At 40.3% G+C, this 19,998-nt stretch overlaps 1 protein-coding gene across 1 annotated transcript in view; it reads left to right on the top strand.

Moving 5' to 3' along the window:
• DTNA (dystrobrevin alpha) overlaps window positions 1–17,879 on the top strand; it is a 271,240-nt gene extending 253,361 nt beyond the window's left edge. The window contains exons 19-24 of the mRNA XM_090285660.1: window positions 3,326–3,485; window positions 6,054–6,143; window positions 7,398–7,566; window positions 10,455–10,587; window positions 12,375–12,423; window positions 15,274–17,879. Coding sequence (XP_090141786.1) covers window positions 3,326–3,485; window positions 6,054–6,143; window positions 7,398–7,566; window positions 10,455–10,587; window positions 12,375–12,392 — 570 coding nt within the window. The 3' untranslated portion in view covers window positions 12,393–12,423; window positions 15,274–17,879. The remainder of the gene's footprint in view (window positions 1–3,325; window positions 3,486–6,053; window positions 6,144–7,397; window positions 7,567–10,454; window positions 10,588–12,374; window positions 12,424–15,273) is intronic.
• The last annotated feature ends 2,119 nt before the right edge of the window (window positions 17,880–19,998 follow it).

Here is a 19,998-nt window from a genome sequence, read left to right as displayed (position 1 = left end):
TAATGACTGGACAAGACTTGGGTGTCATGAGTTGCAGAAAAGATGCTGCTGAATCTTTTCGTCAGCACAGAATTTTCCACAAAAAATTTCCACATAATCAGACTGCTTGAAATTGCACTAATTAGAGATTCATTTAAGAGGTAGTGGCTATTAGTCATTCACACACTGGTGTCATTTAGATTCTGTCCATTGTTTTTCCCTTAATGCGTAACTACAGTCAATTATTTTTCTCTTAACACAGAACCACTAAAAGGAGTTTTGAAGAAAGGAAGCAGGCAGAAAGAAGTAGGGGCAGTAGGCTTTGGAGACTAGGCATTAAGCAAGGAGAGGTAGGTCTGTGAATGCCTCATATAAGCATAATTAGTAGGAGACCTCAGGGCACAGAAGAAGGGGAGCATGGCTAGAGGTAAGGGACTCACAGTCTCGAGGGTTAGAAAGGCGAGGTATAGTGCCCAGAGGGAAGGGGGAAGCCCCACAAGCACCCTGTACTGGAGAGCCTGGTAGAACAAGTGTAGGCAGGGCGCATACAGTACAGCCCCAGTAGAGCCATTAAAATATTGCAATACAGGCCACAGCCCCACATCTGAATTGTTCCAGGATTCAGAATCTTTCAGGTTTTAGAAATGCAATACTGTGCAGATACCATATAAACAACCTTACATCAGTTATGAACCAAGATGTGTTGCTTTTTGGATTTCAAATTTGCAGACATGAGATTGTGGACCTATATTTCTGTACTGATTGAAAAACAGCCCAAAGGTATTTCTGCCACTCTGGGCACTCACACCGTTCCCCATGTCCCAGCAACTAAAAGGCTATTGCCTGGCCTAACAGGGAGTCCTAGGCCACTGCTCCAACATGGTTCACTGGTGGGTCTGTGTCAGGTGCCTTCTCAGCCTTCAAGTGGCTGAACCTTTCCACGTTAGTGAAGCCTGGATGGAAGCTGGTGATGGTTGGTCACAGTGCCCACAAGCCTGAGAAGCAGCTGTGGTGCCATGGGGAAGCCCTGGCCTTGTACAATAAAGCTGGGGATTTATTTTCTCTCTGCCATTCACTAGCTCAGAGACCTTGGGTAACCCAGTTATCATCTCTGAGCCTAAGTTTGCTAACCTGAAAAATGGGAAAACATACCTCATATGGTTGTTAGGAGGATTCAATGAAATAATAAGGATTAAAGTCCTTTATAGACTGCAAATTGCTATTTGATTATAAGCTACCATCATTCATAACATTCAAGAAAATGAATCCAAATAAAGTATGTAAAAGTGCTTTATTTTGTAAATTGCATAAAAAGTGGAGTTATATTATTGTTATGCATCTCCCACCCTAGAAGAGGATCTGGCTTCCCAGAGTTGAGTGGGTAACCCATGCTGCGTAGCCTAGAGAAGCCTTCTTTCTTCAACCCTTCTGTCCAACTTCCCATCCCCAGTCACTCCTCCCTCCTGTGACTGGTTCCTCAGTAAAGAGGGCAGATAAGAAAGGCAAGGAACCCTGCTCAGGGCCCTGTCTTGAAACTGATGCACCTGCACCTGAAGTGTTCCCAGGGGGAGGCAGCCCTTAGGGCCACTGACCCACATCTGTCTCCTCTAAGGGACCCTCCATTAGCCATCACCCATCTAGGTCTCTGCAGCCCAGAGCAGTAAGAGCACCTGGGCTCAGACACCAGCCCAGACACTCTCACTTCTCTCATGGGCAATTCTTTCCACCCCTCTGAGCACTGGGAACCACAACTGCACATTTAGAGTAAAGGTACTTACTACAGTGGTCGTGGAGAGATCAGTGAGGATGTTCTTGGAAACCCTTGATTGGTGGCTAAGCACAACTCAAACATGAAGTCACTTCTTATTGGTGTGAGAAGGAGGGAGATACCACGGTAGCTCAGGAGCAGAAGCTTCATGGTAATGAGATTGAGCTGCCAAACTTTGCTGGGGAAAACCAGACCCATCCCAAGTGGGCTGGGGCAAGCAGGCTGCAAAAGCATCGCAAGCAGGCAAACTTCTCTTCCCTGAGCCCGGACAGACCATTCCAAGGTACTGTTGAGAGTGAAAGAGTGGAATCCTCAGCCCGTTGGGCGTCACATGAGTTATTTTCTGTCCTCTGTTCTGTTATGCTTTGTTTTGGATTTTTCTCAATCTATAGGTTTGACTTCTATGTGTGTTACTGAGCCCTGGAAAGCTAACAGCATGGCATTTTTCAGGATTGATGTTGTGTGTTTTAACTGCAAGCAGCTGGGCTCACAGCACAGCTCTCAGCCGAGTATCCCGGAGTATTGCTGTCATGGTGCATGTCTCAGGGTTTGAATAAGATGATGATGAATCTCTGGGCCTTCCTGGGGCGGAGCCCTGACTGGCCCTCACTAGACCCAGCAGTCTGAAATGGAACTTATGTGAACACTTAATCTGTTGTGTATGCACTGAGGGTCTCCTTGCCTTTTCTTATTTGCGAGTGACTGATTCCTTTGTAAACTAATTATTAAAAAGAGAAAATGTTTCCCAGAGACCTCACTGCTAAGACAAAGCTATGAAATTCAAGGAGTGACAGACTCAGAATGGTCTCATGCTGAGGACTGTAATGCAGAGATAAATGGCTTTTAGTTGTTTTTTATCTTTCTTTATCACTTAAATCCCATTATTCTTACGGCTTTTTTGTAGACAAAGAGAAAGACATTTCCTACAAGGAAAGAGTAGCCAATAATTTCTTTTTTTTCTTTTCCCCATGGAATCCCTGAGTCACAGAGCAATTTGACAAAGTCAAGTTTTGCTGTAAAACAGGGATCAAACTATTTATATCTTCTTTTGTCCTTAATTTGAGAGTTAATATGCACAAGATAGCATGCATGATTTGTACTATACATTATCCTCTACAGATGATGCCAGGATAGACAGCTTGAAAATTTAGGAAGTATATAAACCATATCCATCCCCCAAAAGTCTCCTAGTCTATACTCAAAACTTCCTCTTTAGATGTCTTTTTTTCTATGTAGAACTTTATTCAAGAAGAAATTAGACACACCTTGTAATTATCACTGCTTCATAGTGACTTCATTACCATGGGACACATCTCATGTATTACTGTATAGAACAAGGCTCTACTAATATTCTTAGCTTTCAAGATGTAACGAAGACTCCAGATAATGTAGAACAAGGTCCTCTGTTACCTGCACCTGCAACTCAGGTGGAGGACGACCTAAATAAATTACCTGGGATTTCCCCCTGCTTTGAAATTTCATTGTGGCTGTTCTTAACATCTGACCGAGGCATTGGGGATGGATGGCATTTGGCATTTCCTTGGGAAAACAACTTACTGACTTGCGTTGTCTCTCCAGACCCAGGGAGCAGGCTCTCCCCGCTCCTCCCCCAGCCACACCATCAGCAGGCCCATCCCCACACCTGTGCGGTCCGTGTCCGCCTGCTCCACCCCGACCCCCACGCCCCAGGACTCGCTCACAGGGGTCGGGGGCGATGTACAGGAGGCATTTGCGCAAAGTAAGTGGCTTTATTTTTTTTTGTTGCGTTCTGATTTTATGTGACAAACAGGTCGCCACAGTCTGTCGAGTGGTCTGAAGCCGTGGATCCTCTAGGTTGCAGTATTCTGAGGCTTGTGCCAGTACCTGGCCCAGGAGCGGCTGTAGAAACTCCCTGGGCTCCGCTGCTCTTCACCGCACCATTTTACCTCCCTGTGGCTTCTGCTGCCCTGCCCTGTTTTTTACGAGTCTTTGCCCATTAAGGGAAAGGAAATCCTTTCACTAATATCTCAGGAAACTATAAAAGTAATCCATTTTTTTTAATTCTGAAAGATCTTATTTCCTGCTTTCTTCTCTTTGCATGAAGGCAGACTCAAGATTGATATTGAACAATTCAGCTCTTTAGCCGGAGGTGATGAAGGACACTCAGTCATTTTACAGATGCCCTAAGAGTTGAGTCACAGCTGCTGTAAAGTGGGGCTACCCGTTTAGGCCCCTGTGGTTAACGGAGGAGAGCCAAGAGTGTGGGGAGATGGCAGACAGCATTCTCCGCTGGCTGCCCCTTTGTTTACATGCGCAAGGTGGTAGGGCGGGGCACTTGTCCCAAGGCAAGTGATTTACCCATTTGGAAATATCTTCACATTTTATAACTTTTTCTTGCTGTTACGTTTTTAATGTAGGGAAAATTAGGAGGGGGAAATCCTCCTGCAGACACTCACCCTGCCAATCTCATTCCTAGAAGTAAACACTATTAACAGTTTAGTCCTTTTCAACTTTCCACTTATATATAAATGTATACAGTTAGGTGTGTTTTAATAGACACATACTCTTTATTTTTCACACAAGTACGTGCATGTTTCTTTTGGTCCCTGATTTGTATTTTCTTGAAATTGGCAGTTTGTCATGGCACCATTCCACGTCCTCACAGACAGACTTAAGGTGAAGCGAATCATATTTGACTACTGGTTTTAGGGCAAAAAGAAATACAAACAGTCAAAACACACACACAAAAAGGAGACTTGAGTAAACCGTTACTCAACATATGTGGCAGTTAAGTTTCATCATTTCAGTTAGACGTGAAGCATATAGAAATCAGCAAGACATCCCCAGAATAAAAATAGGTGAAGAATATGAACAGACAGAAGAGGAAATATAAATTGCCAATAACAATATGAGATGTTCCATCCCACAAATCATTGTAGAAATACAAAGTTGAATGAATATCACCTTTTGTCTAGCAAATTTTTAAAAACTTTTTTTTAACATCAGTAACTTGCAGCTATAAAAAAGTATGAGGACACTGACTTCCTCACCCACTGTGTAAGCGGGACAAAAACTTATATTTTACAGGGAAAGATGATGCACTCTCTGTTTTGAGGGAAAAGGGAAGATCCATAATAGGGTTTTTGCTTCTGAAAAATAAAATAATTTGTTGTATAAAATAACTTATCTTTTTAATATTTTGAAGAGGTTTTAAGTCAGTTTGAATATTCCATTTTATTTACTATTTTATCTAACTTTGATTTCTTAAATTTTTGTGTATTTATTATGTTACTTATTTAGTTTGACTTTATGAGAAATGTCAGAAATGTGCTGCATAAGTTCATCTATAAATCAGGTATTTGAAATCTTGAGCCCTTTATTCCAAAATTATGGTGACTAGCCTTCTGTCTCATCTCAACCTTGCCTGGTTCCCAGGCCAGCCCACAAATCCCATTTAAACCTTAGTGTGCCTGAAACATCATACTAATCTTTCTCTACCATGAAGAAACATGGTCCAGCCCTGACTGGTGTGGCTGAGTTGGTTGGGTGTCATTCCACAAAGCAAAAGGTTGCCAGTGTGATTCCCAGTCAGGGTACATTCCTGAATTGCAGGTCCAGTCCTGTTGGGTTTAGGGGGCTTATGAGAGGCAAGCCGTCCATGTTTCTCTCCCTTTCTTTCTCCCTCCCATCCCCTCTCTCTAAAAATGAATAAATAAAATCTTTAAAAAAATTAAAAGAAAGCAACATAGTCTAAGTTCTAGTTCAGGGTACCACAGACATGAATCTTTTGCCCTTATCTGGGCAGCTGGAGCAAGAATTTTTGCCTCTTTTCCATATTCTGGGACATTCAGTGCATAGGATTCCCACTCCTAAGAGGTACCTATAATGGGAAAGGGAACTCTGGGAGGCCTGATTGGACACGGGCTGTGGTGAGAGGTCAGAATCCAATGGGCTCAGCCACCAGCTAATGGCTGAAATGATAGTATAATGGCAGCTAGGAAGGCACAGCTCTCCTGGCAAATGAATAACTCACTATGTAGATGTGGGTTATTCTTAAGAAGGGCGATCACTTGCAAAATTGTCCCTATTCGGAAAATAAATTATATGAACCCCAGTCAGTTGCCATGTCTTCCTACATCAAAGGCCACTGTCCTAAACACAATGTACTTTTTTTTTTCAGGAAATGAACCAAAGCACAACTAAAAAGGAGTCTTGGGAGTTTTCTTGCTTTAGAATGGCAATGGAAATGATAAACAGCATAAAATTTCGGAAAAAGGAAAGCCTTTGATTTTTTTTTTTTTAATTTGTCATTTCTTCTTCACTTAAGGTTCAAGAAGAAATTTAAGGAATGACTTATTAGTGGCAGCGGATTCCATCACTAACACCATGTCCTCTCTTGTGAAAGAGCTGAATTCCGGTGCGTCGTTGGTCCCCTCCCATTTGTCTTCTGATCGCAGAGGGACCCAAACGTATTGTACTAGGGGCCTCTATTAGAGATATGCTCATTATCAAATATAAAGATTTTTAAAAGATCATATGATGTTTTGTTGCTATATTCAGATTTTTAAATTAATGTTTATATGTGTTGACGAGAAGACTATTAATACATGCTTACTGCAGAAAGTTAATAATGCATAAAATAATAGAGAAAAATATTTAAATAGATTTATAATACAGGAAACCAAAGATAGTCACTGTTTGTATCAATCATGATCCAAAGTGGCATGATGCAAAAGTTATCTCATAAGGTCAAATGTTTTATTTGCTAACTTAGACTCTGTTCATTAGGAACAAATGGCTATTTGAATGAGGCTAACCTGAAATTTAGCTTTGCAGTATCTCTAAAGAAAGAGCTGCACAGGTTAGAAGTAGCACAAAATCGTACCTTTATCCTAATAATACTATGCAGAGTTTTAAGAACTTTAACAGCATGAATTTTCAGATAACTATATTACCAGTTACTAAAGCATCTCATCTACTCCTTAAAGCATACTTAGCAAGATATCTGCCTGGCAAGATTATGGTCATGTAGTTGAGATTACAACAACTGTAAGAAGTAAAACTTCAATATTAAAAAAAAATCTGGATTTAAATTTCTTAAAACCTCTATAATAAGAATTAAAGTAATGAAAATTGTTGCTATTTTAGATTAAGAATACCAAATAGGGTAAAAATGACAGCAGTTAATACCTCATGGTTAATGGTACCTACCCACTGCCGTAGCAGGTGATTACTAAAAATATTATTCTTATTGTAGAAGTCTCAAGTATTATTAGTTTATATTCTTATAATACTTTAAAATATTAAATGAATGTAATACTTTAGGTTTGTATTTCCTAAATTAAAGTAATATTAAGCAAAAGTAACGATTTACTGAAAACTTCTATAAAAGAGCAAAAATAGAAGTTTGAAATTATTAATACACAAGAGTCCTCATTACATTACAGAGATTTAAGAAAATGAGACAATACTGTATAGCAAATAATTTTACAATAATTCATGTCAAGTTTCAATTCTCATTTGGAATTTAAAAAAACACTTACTTGACTTACATACAATAACTGGTTTTTGTTTTACATAGCCCAGGTAGATTTATATTAAGCCTAGCCCTTTATTTGTCAATCATAAAAACTAACAAGTCATTCTTTATTTCTTCAATTGTACGTAACAGAGGTGGGGAGTGAAACTGAGAGTAATGTGGATTCTGAATTTGCTCGGACTCAGTTTGAGGATCTGGTTCCATCGCCAACTTCCGAAAAGGCTTTTCTAGCGCAAATTCATGCCCGGAAACCCGGGTACTTGCACAGTGGAGCTACTCCAAGCACCACGCGCAGTGATGTGTGAGTATCTTCTGCCTGGGGCCATTTTCTTGGTAACAGAACACTGTAGGGAGCATAGGAAAATGAATAGGTGGTTATTCATTCTTTATTTTGAAAAGAGATGATGCAGCTTCCTTTTCTGACAGAAGAGGTAGATGGGTTTTACATTTAAATTTGGCACTGTGACTTTCCTCCATCACAACTTCCAGAAAGTATCAATAACCAAAACCGACCAATGCTTATTGAGAGGCTACCTCACCCAAAGTACTGTGCTAGTTTTATACAAAGTAGTGTTAAAAAAAAAATCACTCCCAGCCTTCCAGGACTCACTGACTAGTTCAGGAGATAAGTTATCCTGAATTTTCTCTATCTGCACTTGGAGGACCCCATGATGCTGGAGAAACCTCTGTTCAGAATGGGATTAGCAACATCATATAAGCAATAGGAATTAAAATAAGTACAGTCATGTTCCTCTTAATAATAGGGCTATGTTTTGGGAAATGCATCGTTAGGCAATTTCCTCATTGTCCAAACATCATCGAGTGCACTTACACAAAGGTAGATGGTATAGTCTACTGTGCCCCAGGCTATGTGGCATAGCCTATTGCTCCTAGGCTACAAGCCTATACAGCACATCACTGTAGATTAAATCTCATTAAAACAGAGTTGAATCAAGCACAAGGGAAACTGATGCAATCAAGAGACAAAGTAAATATGAGATGTATGGGGCTGCTGCTACCATAACACAGCATACTGTTTAGCAGGAAACTTTTTTTTATAAGTAGAAAGTAACACTAAAACATATAGTAAAAACGTGAACCAGTAACGTAGCCATGTATTATCATTATCAGATATTACGTACTGTACATAATTGTATGGACTATACTTTTTATACAACTGGCAAAGTAGTAGGTTTGTTTACAGCAGCATCGTCACAACCACATGAGTAACATGTTGCACTATGAGGTTATGACAGCCATGATGTCATTAGGCAATAAGAATTTTTCAGTTCTATTATAATCTTATGGGACCACTGTAATATATGCAGTTGGTTTTGACCAAAACATTGTTATGCAGCACATAACTCTAAATGTATAAAATCTCAATAGAAAGAAATCCAATTTGGTTGATTTGTTGAATATGTGTAGATCTGGCTTTCAAAAGATGTTTTGCAAAAGTTTTCATTCAGTTAGCCTTCTGGTCCTTGATAGAAGCCAGCAGAATCAGTGATGCCCCTATTAGACTTGCTGTGACGCTGGATCAGCTCAAAGTAGTCAGAGGAAACCAAAGCTGAGAAACAAAGGTGAAGCTAGACAGAGCTGCAGAGCCCAGCTTGGGAGGGAACAGAGTAAAACAAAGGAAATCAAGAGCGTGGGCCCTTAGGAGAGCAAGGCACAGGGTGTTGGGAGAAGAATGGGCAGAGGTTCACCAAAAGGCTGGAAAAAGGAATGGCTAACCATTCAAAAAACTACAGAAGGGTCATGGTGCTTAATGTGCAAAGTACTGCGGCCTAGTCTACAAAAATAAACTGGCTGTTTTAAAGACCCAAAGAAGAAACTAAACAGAGGCCTTTCTGGTGTTTTGGCTCCCAATCCAAGCTGTGGGTAAAAGACCAGTAATAATGAATTATAAATAAACCTGCTTTGAAAGCATCTGTGAAAAGGCAGAGTATAGATCAGAACAAGACAGTTATAAGATCATTTAACATGGCAGTGGGCTGCTGCTTTTAATTGTAGTTGGCTCTCTTGTCCTTTTTTCTATGATTTAGAATTATTCGATTTGTTTGTTATTGTAAATGATGAAGTACATGTCATCAGTTTAGCCTGGTAAACACATATCTACTTGGCTTTCTATGATTAAGCATTTACAGGGTGGTTACTTAAAATTTTCTCATTCCAATCCTAAGATCCAAGACTGCAGCTCAAGTCACCTCACTCTACAGTCACCAGAATGGTGACAGCTACCAACACTGCTGCAGGAGTTGGGGAGAGAAAGTACATAGAGGCCTCACAGACCTATTTATCTTGACCCCAAACCTCTAAAAATATTGAGAACATGCTGTACAGATATAAATAAACATGAGCCATGGCATTTAAGGTCCCATCCAGAAACTTCTCTTTGACTACTCTTTTAATTTTAGGGGATATTTTAATATCTATACTATCTAAACATGTACTGCATTTTACCCTAAAAGCATTTTAGTCATATAATTTAGTTAGTGAATTTATGTCCTAAGAGCTATATATATATTAGGATAAATAGATGGAGAAAGAGTCACACATTAGTGAGTGAGGCCATTCTTATCTATTTGTTTCATAGTGGAATTGGACAATTTAAATGGATTTCATAGATTTAGAGCTAGTATACATTTTTAAGATCAGGAGCGATGGGTTAGAGTATTAGCCTTCCTCACACTGATTAACTGATATTCTGAGACTTAATTCCACTATAATAATAAAGCACATTGATGCACAGGCCTACACATATGCATAACCCAGAGAGGGTTAAATTATGAACAAATGTCCTTAATCTTTATTTCACTAGAGGGCTCACTTTCCTTATAGAAAATGTTCTTGGATTCCATTTAAAAAAAAAAAAAGTGACCAGATTGGGAAAACTATATCCATTTGAAAGATAAACCTGCCTTATCTTAAAAAATTAAGACTAATGAACATTTAAAGGGCAACTCATTCCTGTAAGCCCTAGAAAAATATAGATAATCAATGAAAAATCACATAGGAGAATACCTTGATCTTGTGTTTCCAAAGATTTTTGCTGTTTTTTGTTTGTTTGTTTTAAGTTTTCTATTAGATAACAAAAGATGCTGAGTTGAAGCTAGTTGAAGTGAAGAAGTGAATCAGAGGCCAAAGTAAATGTGCCTCCCAAACTCCATCTGTGGTTTATTCCAGGGTTACAGAAGATGGGGATCCCTATGTGCAGCCTGAGGATGAGAACTATGAGAACGACTCCATCCGGCAGCTGGAGAATGAGCTCAAGATGGAGGAATACCTGAAGCAGAAGCTGCAGGATGAAGCCTACCAGGTAATGGCAGCCAGGCCCACTCCACCCACCACTTCTTCTCCAGCCCCTCTGTAGCTGGTCTCTTGCATTACTGAAAGAAATCAGAGCCTTCTCCTTCCTTCCACCCTCCCTTTCTGGAATATTCTGACTACTTAGTCCATGTTCTAGACACTAAGAATTTTAAATACTTCTTATAGCTGTCACTCACCATGTATTATAAATTCTGATCTGGAAAGTGAAAAGAGGTGTTGTCACATTAGCAGAAACATGGTGGATAACAGTCCATAGTCCTCCAAGATCATTAGGAAAGATGCTTTTTCTCATAGATGAAAAAGAGGTACAGAGACCAAGGCACAAGGAAATTGAATAAACATAGATATATCTCCTCTCTTGAATCATTTGTCCTCAGTCTCCCTTACCACCCATCCCATATCAAATGTAAATAGTAGACAAGAGGCAAATCTCACGGAGAAATGTTGCGGGGACTACAGGCCCCAGATTCAGCGGAGTGTGGATGGACAGATTGTCAGATATACTGGACTATATTAATCCATCTGAGAATTCACTGAACATAACACATACTATTGGCAATAAGTGTAATTAGTAACTTGTCCTAAAGGGGATCCATTTCCCATGGAGACTGCTCTACTATCATGTTTGTCTTTCTTATATGTTTCCTTTCCCTGTTATCCACCCAAGTTTTCTTGGGATGCTGGGAGTTTAGGGATGTTTGCCTATTTGAGACCTGCTTCTCCCCAGGCCACAGTGGGTTATTGTATTGTCAGGCTTTCTGTCCAATAGCCAGAGAACTTTTTCCACATTCTTAGGTCAGCAGTAATCTCTCTCTCACTGTGTTAGTGAAAGGAAGAGAAGCAGAGAGAATAAATTATCTTCTATTCCACCTATGTTTATAGATTAAGTTTTGAAATATTTTCCCAAGAAGAATGTAGCAAGAGGAAAATTGAAGCCCACCAATCCCACTCCAAGTTTTGTCTCTTCGGAATGTCCCATTCACCTTTTTGGTTTAACAACTATATTTCACAAGCAAGTAAAATGTTGGTCTAGTTATACAAAAAAAAAAACAGTCAGAACAGTGAGTGTATATGTAATGCCATGCTTCAGTGCTGCAGAAATAGTCCATGTCACCTAAAGTACAGACCCATGGAGAAGGCTCTTTCTTTGTAATTTCTGTGGCCCATCCACAGAAGAAAATGAGCCTGGATGAAGCCGCCAGGGTATCTCTGGGAACTCTGAGGGATGTTCCATACATATCTCATTTGGCTCTGCTGCATAGCGGAAAGACAGATGTAGTTAAATAATCACTATTCTGGTTCCTGTTAGGCCTCTCTCTTGGAGCTCATATCAGTGTCTGGATCGGGGTGGCAACAGGTACTGAAATTCTAGAGTTTATTTGTTTTAATGAATTAGGAATTTAATGTATATGAGTAAAATGAAGGGAAATTCTATATAGCTTAAGATCCAGTTGGAGCTTTTGCCATCTCTGGTAAATCTTAAACGTCGTCTTCTCTCTCTCCTTTCCTTTCCATGCCCAGTGACTTCAAGGGAAAGGCAAAGAAAAGGGCTAAGGGAGTATGACAGGCCTGTGTGTCCCTTGGAGAATGTTGAAGCGATTTTCCTTGACTGCTCTGTGAGCATATGGTTGTTCGATGGATCAGAATGCTACTGTCATTCATCACACGCTCTCTCTTTCTCTTTGTGCATGGCTTCCAACCAAATAATTCACCAGCTTGACTGCATCACAGACTTGACATGTCACCTTTCTTGTTTGTGTCCTTTGTCACCCACAGGTCAGCTTGCAAGGTTGAATACAATATCCTTTTATCACTCTCCTCTCAAGTAAGTACCCTCTCATCTAGGAGGACGCGTGGTCACTGTACACTGAATTCTCCTAACTTGTAACCTAAATTCACAGTCACTCTCTCTTAGATGTTTCTATGTGATAAAATATTCTCCTTCCCTGCTTTTGTCAAAGGATCATCCTGGTCTATGGAGCATTCCTTTACCCTCCAGTGGAAATTTGGAAAACAACCTTGGGAATTGACTTTTTAACTCTGTTAATTAGTAAAAATGGCACAGAAACTTCTAGAATACCAAACAGCACCCAAGTTTTAGCCTCTCTATCACTTGCAAAGGAAAAGTCCAAGCTTGCTCAGCACTTCTGGAGATGGGTCAGCTCCTTAGTCATGCTGTCCTCGGGGACCCAAGAGGTCAAAGATGTGTCCTTAACAAGTGCAGACAAAACCAAAACAAAAGCAAAAACAAAAGAAGCAAAGCATAGAGGAAAGCTTCTGCAGCCTTTTATTTTTGGAATAGCTAATTCAAGTCCTTTGTGGAATTCAGGAAGCTATAACAATAAAAATATCATTTATGTAGCATCTGATCCTAACCCCCCCCCCCAAGGACCCACCTACATACATGGAAAGTCCTCAGTAATTTTTTTAATGGAGAAAGAACAGCACTTGACTGGCAGGATCCACCTGAGTGTGATGATATGAAGTTTATGCTCTGGACTCTAATAGACCCAATTTCAAATGCAAGTTTCACCAAATTTCAACAGCATAACTTTGGGCAAATTATTCAACCTCTATGAGTCTCCATTCCCTCTGTATAAAATACATGATAATACCTACGTCAGAGAGAGGTGGTCCTCACTGAGATACAGTTTTTAAAGAGCTTACCATAGTGGCAGGCACACTATAATTTTAATGAGCACACTCATACATGCCTGGTACTATCCTCAGTGCTTTATAAGCAATTTAATTCCTGGAAGCTGCTTTAATTAGGACATAAGGGTACAGGAAGCCCTGGGACTCAGAACTAGCTTGCACCCTCTATTTTTTGTAAATAAGGCTAGGATCTAGCTATGGGCAATGATTTGATGTGATGTACCTTCAGCTGCACTGTCCCATAAGTCTAGATGGTTTCTCTGGCTCCAGCTACTGGCCACTTAGTTGTCCCTCAGCCTAGTTCTAAGCTAGTATCTCTCTCATAGGGATCTAGCTCCACTGGCCCAAGCACTTGTACCAACTGTTGTTATGCAGTCTTTTCCAACCATGGAGTCCCATAAGTCTGGCTGCTAAATTGAAAACGGGACGTTATTTCCTAAATGGCATCAATTAGTAAAGAATACATTCTAGCTCAAACACTACACACCTGTCTCAGTCCTCAGGTTAAGACTAAGCAAGTACAAATCATAGCATAATTGCTATTATGAAATATACTTTTGGAGCCATAAGGCCCTTTTGGTGTGAAAGGAAGAATCTTATTGACCCCACTCTATTCTGCCTCCCTTGAATTGAAGAATGCTTCACCTGATACATTGTAACATATCAGTGAAAAAATCTCGGAGCTGTTTCTGAAAATATTCACTCCAGTTATAACAAATCTAGTCCCAAAGGAGCAAGCTTTTTCCTTTAATAGTATTTTCTTTCTCTTAGCTCCTGCGATTTATTTTTGTTCTGCATGTTATTTAAACATCAGTAGTTACTTAGAAAAATATATTCTTTAAAAAGCCTAATAAATTATCCTTGACATAAACCCAGATAAAAAGTGGCATTTGCTCCTTATACCTAAAAGCCAAATATTTCAGTACTTTGAAAATTATTAGGCAATTTTTTTATCTTTGGTAAAAATCTGGCAATGAAAAATTAATACAGCTGTGAACCTCTGCCATTTAATGCATCCTATACCTACCTACCTGGCATTCCACAGGTTTCAAGACATGAACCAGCCTACACTAAATCAGCCACTTGGCCAAAATTCATTGAAAAACTGCTCAAACCCTGCAGGAATGCAGAAGCTAGTGGCTTTTCTTCTTTGTAGCTAGTCCTATCCTACTGAAATACAGCTGAAATTTTAGAGCAGTTAATGGTATTGAAATCTATTTGCTTGACTTTCTGACTGTACTGCAAGGCTAGAAATTATACCAAAGTACATGTGTCTTTTACCCACATGTCCTAAAGCCAACCTCATTGGCTCCAAATCGGTTAGGCCTCCACGGACAGAGCCCTACATGGGTCAAGACCATGAAGTGGGACCCATCCTGTGCTTGAAAGGAGCCGTAGGCCTGTTTGAAGTAAAAATGCACTCATCAACACAAAAACCAATAAAACCTGGTTTGTTGCTTTTCAGCTAGCCACCTTGGAAGAAACAGTGTCCATAGGGGTCAGCACTCAGCTTGGAGTCCACCAAAACCCCAATTGAACCCACTCAAATCTTAGATTCGTCCCTTTTCCATCCCTCTGGCCACATAGTCTTTCGCTCTCCTTGGCCAACCACAGCCTAACTTCAGAAATTGGAGGATTTGAAGATCGAAAGTGGGTTTTTTAAATTTTTTTTTAATTAGCATGGCATTCTGATGATGAGTCGGTGCTCTTATCTACTTGTGCAAAGGACAGCTTTGCATTACTTTAACGCTTCAGGTACCCATTGAGCAAGAGAATGAGCATGAGGATTCTTGTCCTCTCTTTCAGAAGATACAATAAATAGCACACTGTGTCCCAGGACATTCATTCCTGGTTGTTAGAGTAAGGGAGGAGAGAGAGAGAGAGAGAGAGAGAATGTGTGTGTGTGTGTGTGTGTGTGTGTCGGGGGGGTGGGGGGTTGGGGAGGGGATCCTAGCTTCCTAATCCTAATTTAGAGAACAGTTTTCATCTTTTAAAAAAATTACACGTTCCTTATTCCCAGGCAAACTATAGTCAGACATATGATGAAAGTAATGAGAGCTGATGGTGAAGGGGAGCACTGCACCCACCCACACAGAGGAGAAGACTGCAGCCTGGCAGCAACCTCACCGGAGAGAGGACCCGCCCCACGCAGCCGCTCCTGGCAGACCCCGCCCCTAAAGACGTTTTTCCGCTGACTGTAGTGCAGCTAACGTTTTGTTCTAAGATTTATAGTTCATAGGTGTGTGTGTTTTAAAAAGGAAAAAAAAAAAAAAGACTTCTGTTCACAGCTAACTTATCAGCTACATCTTCTGTAACATGGCTCATCTCTGGTTTAAAATGAACAAAAAAGCCACAGGCTGAAAACCCATGCTGCTGTTTCTCATGATGGCAGTATTAATAAGCATTTTAAACCTTTGCACATGATAGTGAACCTGTTCAGTTTACAATGACGATATTAATACTGTTTATAGCCAGAAGTTTGATTTCTGAATTCTTTGAGATTTTAGCAAAACAGTTTATTATACAATGTACATTTTTTTTCCACAGCAATTGGGAAAAAACAACCACTTGCAATTACTCATTGACCCTGAAGGATGTGCTTCCTGAGTGTACAGACTCAGAGCCTGAAAGCTAAGAAGGGTCCTTGGCCTGCACTGTCTGCTGTTGTCTCCAAGTCTCTGTGAGCAGTGACTTGAACCAAACACACCAGGATAATCCAGTCTTTGGGGCTTCTTTCCAACTTGAGGTTGTTTTCTTTCAAGATATTCTAGCCAATCAGCCATAGAATTTAGTGTAAATATTTTTTCCAAACAGATGTCATATTCAAAAAAAAAAAACCATTCAAATTATATAGAATCTAGTTTTTAAAGTCAGCACAGATCTTCTTAAAAACTGTGAACTATGTTTTGAAATACTCATTACTAAAGCTGTTTATAAACCACAGGTGCCATAAGATCCCCAAACGGACTGAAGTGATTTCTGCTCTTTCACGGTCTTGTTCCTCTTGTTTTAGCTTTAGGGAGCATGTCTCTAACAGCACCGCTCATCCACAAGTTCCCCTATCAGGTTGTTTGGAGGCCTTCAGCTTTAATTGTACAGGCTTAAAAAGTGCGCTTGCAAAAACGTTCACTCTCTTTTGTTTCTGAATGTTTATTGCCTTAGCTGGCTACCTGGTCTTCTGCATGCAGCTTTCTGTGGTCTTGTGAAAGGAAAATGATCTTCTCAATTGAGTTGGGATTTTGCACTCAGGGAAGAGCTGGTGTGCAAAAGAACCGTCAAAGAAGGGAGAAAGAAAGACTCTGCTGATGGTCCTTTATGAGGACCCTTTTGGGGGAGTGCTAAAGACCTCCCTTGAGGATTCCTGGGAAATGAAAAAATAACCTGTCTTCTTCAAGGTTTGACGGAATAAAAATCCTGCAGCAAAGTGAGGTACATTATACTTAAATTGGTAGCTTCTCTGGAATTCATGCTTCAAAGTGTGTTCCTTGGACCAGAAAGCAGCAGCATCAGCATCACCTGGGAATTTATTTAGAAATGCAAATTCTTGGGCTCCAACCCAGGCCTACTGAGTCAGAAACTCTGGGGGTTGGGCTCAGCAATCTGTGTTTTAATAAGCCTTCCAGGTGATTCTGTTGCATGATAAAGGTTAAGAACCACTGCTTTAGAATCAAGTTGTATAATAAAATCTCTGAAAAGGCCTTATTCAGAATAAACAAGACAGGCTCTGTGTCAACCTTAAAACTTAAGCAATTTGATTTTGCTTCCAGGGCTGGCAGAAACCTTTCCCCACCCCAACAGTTGGTAGTCAGTGGGTACCCAGCTGAGAACAGACATCCTGACATCTTCCAGCCCCCTCTCCAGTAGGGCTCTAAGATGTTCCTATCTCTTCATTTGATCAGAAACAACCTCTTTGGCTACCCTTCAGAATAAAATCACTTGCCTTAGCTACAGCAAAGCTCTTGGTTGGCATTAGTAAGGAGCCCCTTCTATCCATTGACGAACTTAATCATACTTCTTCCAGAGAACCAGTCTGACAAATGTCCCTGAGAACGGGCTGACACCAAAGTGGCACAACTGCTCAGTACAGTTCTCAGATTGTTTTGCACAGATAGATTTTATTGCGGGTTTTGTTGGTATATCTTAATGTTCATCTCCTTCACACTGCCCATCTTCTGTGAAACCATACCTCTCTAGATGGAGCAGGTGGTCCCTGGTGCCTCATACTCAGTACTTAAAACCACTACATCCCAGCTACCTACATTGCTGTCAGCTCTACATCATAGCCAGGTAGTTCTGGAACTCAGAACTCTGACCCTGCAAGTGGCATGCAGCTACTGACTGGACTGAGCTGACATCTGTTGTCACTTTGTGTCCCTACATCAGAATGTTTGTCTAAGGTTTGAACTGTTTTGCTGATAATCTTCCCCCTTATTGTAGCTTTCATTGCCAACTCCATCACACGGTTGTTGATACCATCGTACAAAGCCATTACAAGGACTCTAGAACTGCTGCCAATGACCAGTTCCTGACTAACCAGCCACCTTTTCTTTCTCTTAGCTCCACGTCAGCACTGAGACCAGACTCAAGCACCCCTGTCCTGTAATCGAGACAAAATGGCGTGTGTTGTTTTGGGTTTTGGTGATTTTGGGTGGGTTTCTTTCCTTGGCTCTCCAAATTTACTTTTGGGGCCTCTTCTAAGAGCAAACCCAGCAGGTTTTACCTGTCCTGTCCATTAGACACAACTATATCTTTTTTTGGGGGGGAGGGGTCTTTCTTGTTCCACGATGAATTGCACATTCATCTCCATTAGAGATGGAGCCTATTAATGAGCACTGGTCTAACACAGCCAACCCTCTTCCACGGCACCATGTTAATGGAGGGAAGGAGGAGGGTGAAGTCTACTGTATGGGATTCAGGAATCAGTTGTGGTTGGTCAGGACGGAAGTTGGGGTAAGTTTGGTTGGTCAGAGGGAGATGTGCTGGAGATTGTGAAAAATGGATTCTCGAATGATAAGTCAGGGAAGGTTCATTTGTAAGTAGTAATGTGAACTTAAATGCATAAGAGTGTGGCCTTTGTTGTGATATACTATGTATTTTCTTAGTATGCATGAGCCAAACTGTTGCATCATAATTGAGCACTGATGTCGCTTTTATTTTGATCATCTTCGTCCACCATTATTAGTTCTTGGCTGTTAACTGTAGATAAACATTGTAAATACGGCAACTTCTGATTGCTGCAATCACCTTGGTTCGATTCCATGCAAGGAGCCACAAACAAGAACTCCACTGTGTCCTCAGAAGAAAGGGCATTTTTACTTTTGAACCAAAAAGAGAAAAAAATCAGAAGCATTACAACTTGAGGCTAATTAACTATAAGACATTTTTAATTATGACTACTGTAATTTGACACCATTTGAAGTAACCAATTCAGAGACCCTAAAGATTTCACAATGTCCATTGGTATTGTAACAAAACTACTATTGTATGGCGTTTTTGTATTACTGTTAAGTATTGTTGTGTGTGTGTGTGTGTGTGTGTGTGTGTGTGTTGGAACCTTCTGGGGACATGTTATATTTTGAAGTGATTAAACTACTTAATTGTGTGTCTATATTTTGGAATGGAATTATTTCTTCATTAAAAAATTTTTTAAAAACACTATCTGGTATATTTCATTCCTTTGTTTCAATGAATCTTTACTAAAGTAATATGAAATCAGTCTATTCAAAGGAGAAATACAAGTCAGTATTTGCAGCATGAAGCAGGACCTGTCAGTTGGGTATTAAGCAACTGAGGCAAAATATCTCACCTTTGGGAATATGATTTTTTTAAATGGAAAACCTTGTTAGTCAATATGTGGGTGGGTTTGAGATACTAAACAGCTAACATAGTGCTTACTTTATATCAGACACTGTTATAAGAAGCACTTTATGTTACTTCATTTGATCCTTTAAATCTGCAGCATTTAACCAGTTACTTGGCAAATATTATATGCTCAATATGCTGAGTGAATGAATAAATGAAGTAGTGGCTTTTGCCTTGTTCATACTAGAGCTAGTGAGAAAGGAGAATCCACACCTAGAGGTCAATGTGGTGATAGCAACAAGATGCAAGAGTTCCAAGGAAGGTACAAAAACTCAGAGCGTTGCCTGCTGCTCCCTACATCCTAATTTTTCATCTGAGAACCTCTGTAATTCCCACATAATGGAGTGTTATATGTTTTCATTGCTCAAGAAGCCAGTTCTTTTACAGAACCACTAACAGAATCTGAGTCTGGCTCCAGTAGTTCATGAGTGGCATTTTTGGGAACTCTGATTTGGAGTGGTGCTGCAGGTCTGTGCTCACAAAGTCTGGGGTTCATTTGGAGTCCATGAAAATGCTGTAAACACTCAGAGGCACCAGAGAAAGAAACTAAGAGGCTTTGCATCAATTACAGGGGCAAATCCTGACCTGATATGACTGCTAAAGGAAACACACACCCCTCTTCCCTTCGGAGGTTGAGAGACAAGGGCATGTCCATTGGCGCCTGTCCAAGTTTCTTTTAGCTGCATCTCAGTGCCTCATCCTTCATCTCTTAGGGACCACATTTAGCTCTGATCTCCCTCTCTCAATATTTTTCAACTTTATCTAATTGCAAAAGTCACCTGAGGAGTTGGTGAATTCTAGTGTCAGGCCAGGGAATCTGTATTTTTAATAAGTGGTTCAGGTGATACTTATGGTTTGACAAGTTTTAGGAAATGGTATTCCC

Source organism: Furipterus horrens, unplaced genomic scaffold, assembly GCF_987537825.1.
Source record: "Furipterus horrens unplaced genomic scaffold, mFurHor1.1.pri manual_scaffold_8, whole genome shotgun sequence".
Classification (NCBI taxonomy): domain Eukaryota; kingdom Metazoa; phylum Chordata; class Mammalia; order Chiroptera; family Furipteridae; genus Furipterus; species Furipterus horrens.
The sequence above is the reverse complement of the archived record's forward strand: the minus strand, read 5'-3'. Positions and strand labels throughout refer to the sequence as shown.